Here is a 10,897-nt window from a genome sequence, read left to right on the forward strand (position 1 = left end):
GACAACAAATACATGACAAATGGCACTAATTGAAAAAAGACAGAGAATTTTAGGAACCTGGAGAAGAATTCTGGCCTGGCTTTAGGGACACCTGAGGCAGGAAGTGGGGGCAGGGCAGGAAGGACATTCGACCTTCTCTGGAAGAAAATTCTCAAGTTCCAAAAAGTCAGGAGTAGGAGAGACTTTAGTAGAAAATCTCCAGCAAAATTGACACTTGGGGTCCCCTACGGTGGAAGGCCTTTTGTTTGTTTACATGCATTTTTACCTGCATCTGTGCTCGGAGTAAAGACATTTGGGAAAAGAGGCAGGGCAAGTTCCCGGGGTGTTCATGGCAATACTGCTGTGGACAGGCAGGAGTCAGGATTGCCAGTCCAGCTCCTTCTCCAGGCAGGGAATCTCAGTCAAGAAAAAGAGACACATAGAGACACACAGAGAGAGTCACACACAGGCACGTGATGAATGGGCCCTTACTTAGCATGAGGAAATGGGAAGGTGCTGACCACCTCTCCACCCTCTTCTGCAATGGCCTCGTAAATCACGTTCCGGTTGCGGCGGCAGATGGTCCCACACTTGGTGGACTGGCACCCGGGGCACGGGTAGAAGCAGCCCAGGCAATCTTGATCCAGGCAGTCACAGAGGTCTTCTCCATTCAGATTTGGTCTGCCTCTCTCATTGTATTCCTTCATGCCTTCCTTGCCTCCTGGGAGCTTCACAGATACTTCAGTTGAGTGTGGGCCAGCTTGGTCATAGGGGCCAGCTTCGTCATAGGGCCCGGCTTGGCCGGCACAGCCCTGGGGGCCAGCTTGGCCGTGGGGAGCCAGTGGCCCAAAGGGATTCGCTGCATCACTGCACTTGCCTTCTACCTCCCCGACCGCTGCCTTCTTCTTCTGGACTCTTGCCTTCTTCTTCTCCTCAACTCTCCTCTGATGTTCCTCTTTGACCACCTGCTTCTTGGCCTGCTTGTTCATGAGGCGGACTGATCTCCTCACAACCACATCCTCCGTTTTCTTAGACTCTTCTGAATGGCTCATCATTTTCGTTCACTGGAAGGCAGCTTCCCTTGCTTCCTCGAGTGCTCTTTGAAGTGGCTGCAGGACCTTGGGAAGGACAATAGGAACATAGGGTCACTGAAAGCGAGTGTATGTATACTGGTACGGAGGGACACTGGATTCAGGCACTGAGAAACTGCATGGCTTGAGGGCACTGGCTGGGCATGGAGCCACGGCTAGGCCTCTGCAAACGGGGGTTCCCTGAGCACCTTCCCAAAGGAGGGAGAGGGGCAATGGGGCCAACCAGACAGAGGAGGTCACCTGAAGGGAGGACGCACACCTGGCTCAGGCCACGTCTCTTCTCTCTCCCTTACTTGTTCTTTCCGTCTTCTCCAATTCTCATTCCCCCCTGCCCTGGCTTCAGTTCTGTACCAGGACCATTAAAGCAACTGACACTAAGGCCTGAATGGGGTTCCATGTCCTCTCCACAAATCTTCTCTCTATCCACTTATTGCCCGCTTCCTCAGCGTGGGCCATCCATTCTCCCAGTCCCGGGTAGAAAGGCCAGCCTAGTGCTACTTCCTCCTCCTCCTCCTCCTCCTCCTCCTCCTCCTCCTCCTCCTCCTCCTCCTCCTCCTCCTCCTCCTCCTCCTCTTCCTCCTTCTCCTCCTCCTTCTCCTCTTCATCTACCTTCACCTTACTCCATCCCTTCTAGGCCATCATCTGGCACATTGCCAGTGGTCTTCTGGAAGCCCAGTTCTGTGCCCTACAAACTACTTTCCATCCTTGACCGTTTCAAGCAACTTTTCTTCTGCCGCATTTACTGTAAGGAAAACCTTAGCCATCAGAGCTGTGTGTGTGTGGGGGGTACCCATGCTTCCTCTGGGGCAAGGCAGGAGGAGGTGGGGAGAAAGTCTACCCCGGGACACACCAGCCTCAGGCCCCTGGCTCCTCTCCTGTTGAAAGCAGAACCAGTGAGCTGGGGAGGGGCAGATGGGCTCCAGTGGACGAAGCTGTTCAGCCGCCACTGCCACAGGGGCAGGAAAGGAAGGCCCTTGACTCCTAGAATAGAGGCCAAAGGAGATGAAGAGGCAGTTTGCAGATGAAGCAATGGAAGCTCTCCAGGCAGGCTGGGTGAGGCACTGCAGCTGTCATCTCCCTGAGAAAACTCCCCTTACTCCTCCCTCTGTAGTCTGGCACTTTCGCTGACCTTGAGACTCTTAGAGATGTGATTACAGCAGGGTACACACAGTCCCCTGAGGTTAGGGAAGCCCAGAACAGATTCAAATAGAATCGGGAAATGCTGAGCAGAATAAACAATAGACTGCAAGGTAGATAATGCTCACTTGTGCTTTGCTAAATCAATCTACCCCTCAGGGAACCCTTTCTATTGCAGGTTGAGCCTCTGGCCTCAGGGACTCCTGAGAGCTGGTAGCTTGCCCAAGGCGTGACCCGCCTCCCCCCAATATGTGGATTGGAGCTTTGAGACTAGACTGAGTTGTTATAAGAGAGGGCTTGAACTCTGGGATTGGGGGGCAGAAGGGGGTGATAACAAATGGGGTAACTCTTCTATTTACTCATTGAAATTAGCTTAAGTGTATGTGGTCAGAGAGCAGGTTTACATGGTGTGCTCAATCCAATAGGGTTGTACAGGCTGGTGTTTCCATTAGGGGAGTGAAGGGTGGCTGGTGGGTAACACCTGACAAAAAAGAGCAAATTTCATTTAAATGATAGCTGGGGAAAGAAAAGGAGCAGATGGACAGGCAAGGTTATTTTATCCCTGCTCCCTTAAATGCAACACCTCTTTCTTCAAAAAAAAACAGCATTTAACAGAAGGAAGACCTGGGTTCAGAGCTGGCCTCAGGCACTTCCTAGCTGGGGCACCCTGGGCAAGCCATTTCACCTGTCTGCCTCAGTTTGCTCAACTGTAACGTGGGGATGAGAATTGCACCTGCCTCCCAGGGTTGTGGTTATTTGTAAAGGACATTAGTAAAGCCTGGGCCATTGTCGGTGGGAATAAAGGCCTGTTCCCTTCCCTTTCTCCTTCCCCTAGGTTGGGGATGGTCAAGTCCACAGGAATAAAGAGAATTGAAATGTTTACAAAGGGGAGGCTGGAAGCAAGGCTCCCTAACTTGACACTTTGGGATCTAACTACTAAGTGCAATTTAGCATTTCCTTCCTCTTTGAGTGAAAAACAACCTTATGCTGAGAAGGGCTGCATGGGCCTCACCAGGGTGGCCCTGGGGTAAATGACCCCCAAAATGCTAAGAAAGCCTGCCAGAGCTAATGGTTAGGAATTCCCTCCCTCCCTCTCTGGACAAAAGCCCCACCCCTTTCCTCTGGGCCCCTTCACTCAGAATCCTCAGATGCTGACTGAGCCCCCCCAGAACCAGGGACCACGGGCAAGGTTGGGCAAAGAGGCTGGGAGATAGACGCCCCTGCCTGCGAGGCAAGGACAGGAGCTCAAACTGGAGCTGACTCAGACTGAGACTGTCCCTGGGGCCTCCTACAAAACAGAGAGCTTGCTAGGGGCTGCAGGGAGAGAAGGAAGGCTTGGCCAGGACGGTGCATTGAATGGCTCCGGACACCAACAGCCCTTGGCCCCATTCTTGCCACCCACCGTATCTGGGCTTTAATTGCCAAGGGTTACTTGCTTGGACAAACCTGGAACAAAAACAGACAAGGGGGTAAAAGAGTGGGATTTCTGCCAAACCAGGTGCTCCTCTGTGCCAGGCACTGGGCTAGGTAGGCCCTGGGGAGCTAAAGAGGAGAACTAAACCATTCTGGCCCTCAGAGAGCTTGCATGATGCTGGGGGACAGATACCACCTGCCCTCGGGTGAGGAAAGAGAAAACCCATGTCCTCAGTAGGCATGAGGGATTCCAAACTTTCAGCTCCCAGATGTCCATTAATCAAAGTGCTCAGTCATGAATTCTTTGTCTTCCAAGGTTCCACTTTGTTCATGTAGAGATCACCGAGCACTACCGGTTCTTTTTCTAGAAGGGGAAACTGAAGCCCTGGGAGTCTAAATACTATCCTGGATCGCAAACACTTCATTACTTTCAGGACTGAGGCCAAAACCCAGATTTCCCGATTCTCACTTCAATGTTGTGACTGCCTTTGATTGGGCAGATTGAGAGGACTGGGGGATGAGGACAGGTGGCAGGGTGATCGGTCTATTTTATCTGCCCTAACCTTGGAAGCCTTGACCCTCTCCAGGACCCCTTGAACAGTCTAAGGGCCCACCTGGCATGTGGCCATTTTAGGGGGCTCTTGGCAGCAAGCCGATGGGGACAGGTGGTTGGGGTGAGGAGTAAGGTCCCAGACAGAGGTTGGCAGGCAACCAGGGACCTTGCCTCAGTCAGGTAGGGCCTCCCATCCTGGTCAACAATAGACAAGAGGTCACTTTCCTGAGTTGTGGGCCACTTCTCTCACCCCATGCCGTAGGGTAAACAAGGGGTCTCTTAACTACTTCCCTATTAATCAATAAATAAGGTTTCCACCTACTTTTCCATGATTCAGTTCAATGCATGGCCCTCAGCCCTTCATGAAATATCATTTATATAACGACTACATAAAATAATAATCATAATAAATAATAATGCAATATACTATCATATTATATTAAATCATCCCATATTGTATAGCTTACAGTAACTTCCACACCCCATTCCCGGATGGCCGAGGGCCTGGCTGTTTATGTGGTAAGTGTCCCACAATGCCTGAGAGGCCCAAGGTGGCTCCTCCAACTTAGTTCCCTGATAAAACACAAGCAGAGTGACCAGTGCCCACAGAAGCTCCTGATGATGCTCGGCCCCCCAAGACCCCAGCCCCTTGGCACTCTCGCCAAGAGGATGGAGGATGAGAAATGAGGCCTGCCTGAGCTCTGCCCCCCAACCAGACACCAGCCTCTTGTTCAGCACCTCCACAGAATGAAGGACGAGAAATGAGGCGAACCGGAACTCTGCCCCCCACAACCCAGCCCCTTGACCGGCTCCCTGCCTCCCCCAGAGGATGGAGAAGGATGAGAAATGAGTCCTACCTCTCTGGAGAGCCCTCAGAGACAACTTGCCTCCAGGTCCCCCAAGGACAGAAAGGAAGGCGCCTGCTCTGCCCCGCAGGGATAGAGAGATGTAGACGAGGGCACGGGAAGGGGCAGAGAGTGCGGGGGGAGGGGCAGAGGGGCACCCGAGGGGGGGAGATGTGCAGAGGGACAGCCGGAGATGCTGCTCTGCCACAGCAGGGGCAAGATGGAGTTGGGCCTGGAAGGGGCCTCACACAGTCATCTAGGGAAGCCTCCTCCTTTTACGGGGGAGGACTAATGCTCGCTTAGCCTTGTTGTTAAGACAAGGTCCTAGCTGGCTCCCACACAGTCAGGGTGTAGATGCCAAAGGTGATGAGAGGCTTCTCCATCTGGCAACCATTCTGGTTATCTCTTTTGTTGCTGACTCTGCCTTCCCCTCTGATTTCCTCCCCCAGGCAGCTTTTTAACTGTCCAACATTCACTAGGATTAGGGAAAATATGTCCATAATAAAGACTGAATGCTCGCAATTAATTATCAGTGGCTTGTCTGGTTCTGGGGAAGGCCTCCAAGTCACAGCAATGGACTGGAATGGCTGGGTACCAGAAGAGATCAGACAGATCGGAGGAGCCCCCTTTGCTCTTGTAGTTCTGCAGCCTAGGGGAAGGTCCTTATTGGCATGGATGCTGCTCCCTCTCTTCCCAAAAAATCACGGAATTGGAGAGCTGAAAATGCCTGAAAAATAGGCATCTAGCCCCTGGGGGGGAGAGCTTTCACTGCCTCATTAATGAAGCCTGTGCGTGTGGTGGAGTGGTTTGAGGAAGCTGTTTTTCAATACAAAATAATCACTTGTATGTTAGGATCTAGAAGACGACATGTATGTGTTCAATTAGTAAGTGTATGCAGATCCTCTGATAGGACAGACCACCAAAGAAAGAAAAACTACAATAAACACAATATTTTATCAGTAGCCTGGCAACAAATGACCACTCCAGTGATGTAGGTAGTAAGCGAATGAGAGCACGCACAGACAGCATGAGGGAAAGGCCCTGGAGGCCCCAGCCAGTAGCCTGCTCCCTGAACCAATCTGGGACACACTCCTCCTTTCCCCACACTTGAGCCCTGAGCAGCCAGTGTTTGCCTGTGAAAAATGGGGTTTTAGGGAGACTTGCTGGGCCCCCACTTCGGATGGAGACACATGGCCTCTGTCTGGGCAGAGGGCACCTTGCCATGACCACCAGTAGAAAAGATACTTACTGCGACTTCTAGGAAGCAGGTGGCTGCTTCCTTCTGAGACTGTTTGTATTGTTTGCTCTATTTGACTAATAAAGCAGGAATTCGGTATGGAGAGGTTGAAGTGTTTAGTAATTGAGGAAAAAGAATAAGTAGCATCTGTGCCTTCAAGGTAAGTTGCCTATAAGCGTGAATCATGCTTCTCGCCCTGATTTAAAACTTCCGGTGTGCAGGACTCCCCAGTACCCCGGACAGCCCTTTCCACTCCCATCAAGGCCAAATTTCCCCCTGTTATCTCCAGCCATCTTGCCTGCTTCTGACCCTCTGGGGTCAAATGGAAGAAGGGTCAATCCTCTCCCACATGCCACCTTCCAATGAGGGCTGCCCACCCTCACCTTGAAGAGGTTGAGCAGGTCCCATGGCTTGCCCAAGTCTTCCCTTCTCCAGGATCACTGTCCCCCATACTCTGCTTTGCTCCTGTGTGCAACCTGGCCAACTCACCAATCCCCATCCCTTCTTTGTCCCTCTTCTGTATCGTATGGATATTTCTGTTCCCTTCCTCTCCCTCACCCCCCCTTTGTGGATGTGTGTCTGTGTACGGGTGCGTGTGTGTGTGTGTGTGTGTGTGTGTGTGTGTGTGTTGCCCTGGGGGAGGAAGTGTGAGTCTAGCAGTCTCTACCACTAGTCCTAGGGAATACCCAGAGAGGTGTAGCTGGGCATGCTGGGCCAGAGGAGAGACCTCTCCAGAAGAACACCGCTGGAACGACCTTCTCCATCTGCCAGGTGCCAACAAGGGCTGAAAGGAAACTCCTTGAGGGCAGGGACTGCTTGAGCTTTGTCCTTGGGTCCCCAATGTTTCCACAGTGCCTGGCACAGAGAAGGTGCAACCTCCCTGCTTCTTGTTCTGAAATGAAGGCAACGATAAATTAACTTAACAAACTTTTTTTATTCTTTTTTTATCTGCTGTCACTTTAACAGTATATATTCTTCTGTTGTGGAATCTCATAACTATTTTAAATACATATAGATATTTTTCCACTTTATAAACTGCAGAAGAGAGACTCTGAGGAGAATCCCAGGAGAATCCAGTCTCCTTTCATACCTGCAACAAGAGGAGAGGAAAAAAGCAGTTAGGCAAGTGGTAGTTGTCAGAACGTCCAACTCTAGAACCATAGAAGCATAAAGAAAACAACACAGACACAAGATATGACAGACAGCTACATGACCATCTAGACATGACAACAAATACATGACCAATAGCACTAATTGAAACAGGAAAGAGAATCTTAGGAACCTGGAGAAGAATTCAGGCCTGACTCTCAGGACACCTGAGGCAGGAAGGGGGGGCAGGGCAGGAAGGACATTCCATCTTCCCTGGAAGAATATTCTCAAGTTCCAAAAAGTCAGGAGTAGGAGAGACTTTAGCAGAAAATCTCCAGCAAGATGGACACTTGGGGTCCCCCATGGGAGCAAGGCCTTTTGTTTTCTTACCTTCATCTGGGCTCAGAGTAAAGACATTTGGGAGAAGAGGGTGAGCAAGCTCCTGGCATACTCCTGGCAATACTGCTGGGGAGCGGCAGGAATCAGGATTGCCAATCCAGCTCCTTCTCGAGGCAGGGAAGCTCAGCCAGGAAGAAGAGACACACAGAGAGACATACCCAGAAACACTAAGACTGAGAGACACACAGCCACGTGAGGCATAGGTCCTTACTCAGCATGAGGAAATGGGAAGGTGCTGACCACTTCTCCACCCTTGTTGGCAATGACCTCATAAATCCATTTCCGGTGGCGGCAACAGATTATCTCACACTTGGTGGACTGGCACCCGGAGAATGGTAGAAGCAGCCCAGGCAGTCTTGGTCCAGACAGTCACAGAGGTGTTCTCCATTCAGGTTCAGCCTGCCTCTCTCCTCGTATTTCTTCATGCCTTCCCTGCCGTGTGGGAGCTTTACAGATACTTGACTTGAGTAAGGGCCAGCTTGGTCATAGGGCCCAGCTTGGCCGGCAAAGTCCTGGGGGCCAGCTTGGCCGTGGGGAGCCGATGGCCCAAGGGGCTCTGCTGGATCACTGCACTTGTCTTTTGCCTCACCAGCAGTTGGCTTCTTCTTCTGGACTCTTGTCTTCTTCTTGTCCTCAACTTTCATCTGATGCTCCTCTTTGACCACCTGCTTCTTGGCCTGCTTGTTCATGAGGCAAACTGATCTCGTAACAACCACATCATCTGTTTTCTTAGACATTTGCGAATTTTCGGCCACTGGAAGGCAGTTTCTCTTGCTGCCTCGAGTGCTCTTGGAAGTGGCTGCAATACCTTGGGCAGGACAGTAGGCACATAGGGTCACTAGAAGCAAGTGTATGTATACTGGTGCAGAGGGACTCTGGATTCAGGGACCGAGAAACCACACGGGCTGAGCGCACTGGCCGGGCATGGAGCTGGGGCTAGGCCTCTGCAAACAGGAGTTCCCTGAGCACCTCCCCAAAGGAGGGAGATGGAGGATGGGGCCAACCAGACTGAGGAGCTCACCTGAAGGGAGGAGCCACACCTGGCTCAGGCCACATCTCTTCTCTCTCCTTTGCTTGTTCTTTCCCTCCTCCCCAATTCTCATTCCCCCACCTGGCTTCAACTCTATACCAGGACCATCAAATCAACTGACAATAAGGCCTGAATGCGGTCCTCTTTCCTCTCCATAAATCTCCTCACTATCCACTTATTGCCCTGGTTCCTCAGTGTGGACCACTCATTCTCCCATCTCTGGGTAGAAAGGCCAGCCTACTGCTCCTTCCTTCTCCTCCTCCTCCTCCTCCTCCTCTTCATCTACCTTCACCTTACTCCAGCCCTTCTGCCCCATCATCTGTCCCATTGCTGCTGGTCTCCTGGAAGCCCAGTTCTGTGGCCTACAAATTCCTTTTCATCCTTGACTGTTTCAAGCAAAATTTCTTCCACCCCACTCACTGTGAGGAAAACCTTAGCCATCAGAGCTGTGTGGAGGTACCCATGCTTTTTCTGGGGCAAGGCAGGAGTAGGTGGGGAGAAAGTCTACCCTGGGACCACCCAGCCTCAGACCCCTGGCTTCCCTCCTGTTGAAAGCAAAACCATTGGGCTGGGGAGGGGCAGATGGGCTCCAGTGGACAAAGCTGATCAGCCGCCACTGCCACAGGGGCAGGGCAGGAAGGACCTTGTCTCCTAGAATAGAGGCCAAAGGAGATGAAGAGGCGGTTTGCAGATGAAGGAATAGAAACTCTCCAGGCAGGCTGGGTGAGGCACTGCAGCTGTCATCTCCCTGAGAAAACTCCCCTTACTCCTCCCTCTGTAGTCTGGCACTTTCGCTGACCTTGAGACTCTTAAAGATGTGATTACAGCAGGGTACACACAGTCCCCTGAGGTAGGGTAAGCCACAGCAGATTCAAATAGAATTGGGAAATGCTGAGCAGAATAAACAATAGTCTCCAAGGTAGATAATGCTCACTTGTGCTTTGCTAAGTGAATCTACCCCTCAGGGAACCCTTTCTATTGGAGGTTGATGCCCCTGGCCTCAGGGCCTCCTGAGAGCTTGGTAGCTTGCCCAAGGTGTGGCCCATCTCCTTCCAATATGTGGATTGGAGCTTTGAGACTAGACTGATTTGTTATAGGAGAGGGTCTGAATTCGGGGATTGGGGGGGTGGGGCAGTAGGGGGTAATAACAAATGGGGGAAATGTTCTATTTATTCATTGAAATTAACTTAATTAAGTGCATGTGGTCAGAGAGGAGGTTTACATGGAGTGTTCAATCCAATAGGTTTCTACAGGTTGGTGTTTCCATTAAGGGAGTGAAGGGTGGCTGGTGGGTGTCACCTGACAGAAAAAAGACCAACTTTCATTTAAATGCCCAGCTGGGGAAAGAAAAGGTGCAGAGGGACAGGCAGGGCCGTTTTGTCCCTGCTCCCTTAAACGCAGTATCTCTTCGTTCAAAAACACCAGCATTTAACAGAAGGAAGACCTGAGTTCAGAGCTGGCCTCAGGCACTTCCTAACTGGGGCACCCTGGGCAAGCCATTTCACCTGTCTGCCTCAGTTTGCTCAACTGTAACGTGGGGATGAGAATTGCACCTGCCTCCCAGGGTTGTGGTTAAGATCACATGAGTTATTTGTAAAGGACTTTACTACAGTACCTGGCCCATTGTCGGTGGGAATAAAGGCCTGTTCCCTTCCCTTTCTCCTTCCCCTGTGCTGGGGATGGTCAAGTCGACAGGAATAAAGAGAACTGAAATGTTTACAAAAGGGAGGCTGAAAGCAAGACTCCCTAACTTGACACTTTGGGATCTAACTCATAAGTGAAACTTAGCATTTCCTTCCTCTGTGAGGGAAAAACAACCACCTTCTAAGGAAGGCTACATGGGCCTCACCAGAGTGGCCCTGGGGTACATGACCACCAAAATGCTAAGAAAGCCTGACACAGTCAATGGTCGAAGATTCCCTCCCTCCCTCTCTGGAGAAAGGTCCCATCCCTTTCCTCTGGGCCCCTTCACTCAGAATCCTCAGATGCTGACTGTGCCCCACCCCCCACCCAGAGGCAATGAGCAGGGGCAAGGTTGGGCAGAAAGGCTGGGAGATAGACGCCCCTGCTGGGGGGGGAAGGACAGGAACTCAAACTGGAGCTGGCTCAGACTGGGACTGTCCC

At 51.5% G+C, this 10,897-nt stretch overlaps 1 protein-coding gene across 1 annotated transcript; it reads right to left on the bottom strand.

Annotated features, from left to right (window-relative positions):
• Positions 1-467: 467 nt before the first annotated feature.
• Positions 468-1,034, bottom strand: LOC118832479 (ARL14 effector protein-like). Its single transcript, XM_036739791.1, has one exon. The coding sequence runs from the start codon at positions 1,032-1,034 to the stop codon at positions 468-470; it is 567 nt and encodes a 188-aa protein (XP_036595686.1).
• Positions 1,035-10,897: the final 9,863 nt, after the last annotated feature.

Source organism: Trichosurus vulpecula, chromosome X (genome assembly GCF_011100635.1).
Source record: "Trichosurus vulpecula isolate mTriVul1 chromosome X, mTriVul1.pri, whole genome shotgun sequence".
NCBI lineage: Eukaryota > Metazoa > Chordata > Mammalia > Diprotodontia > Phalangeridae > Trichosurus > Trichosurus vulpecula.

Coding starts and splice junctions, on each gene's coding strand:
- LOC118832479 (XM_036739791.1), bottom strand. CDS start 1,034: ATGATGAGCCATTCAGAAGAGTCTAAGAAAACGGAGGATGTGGTTGTG.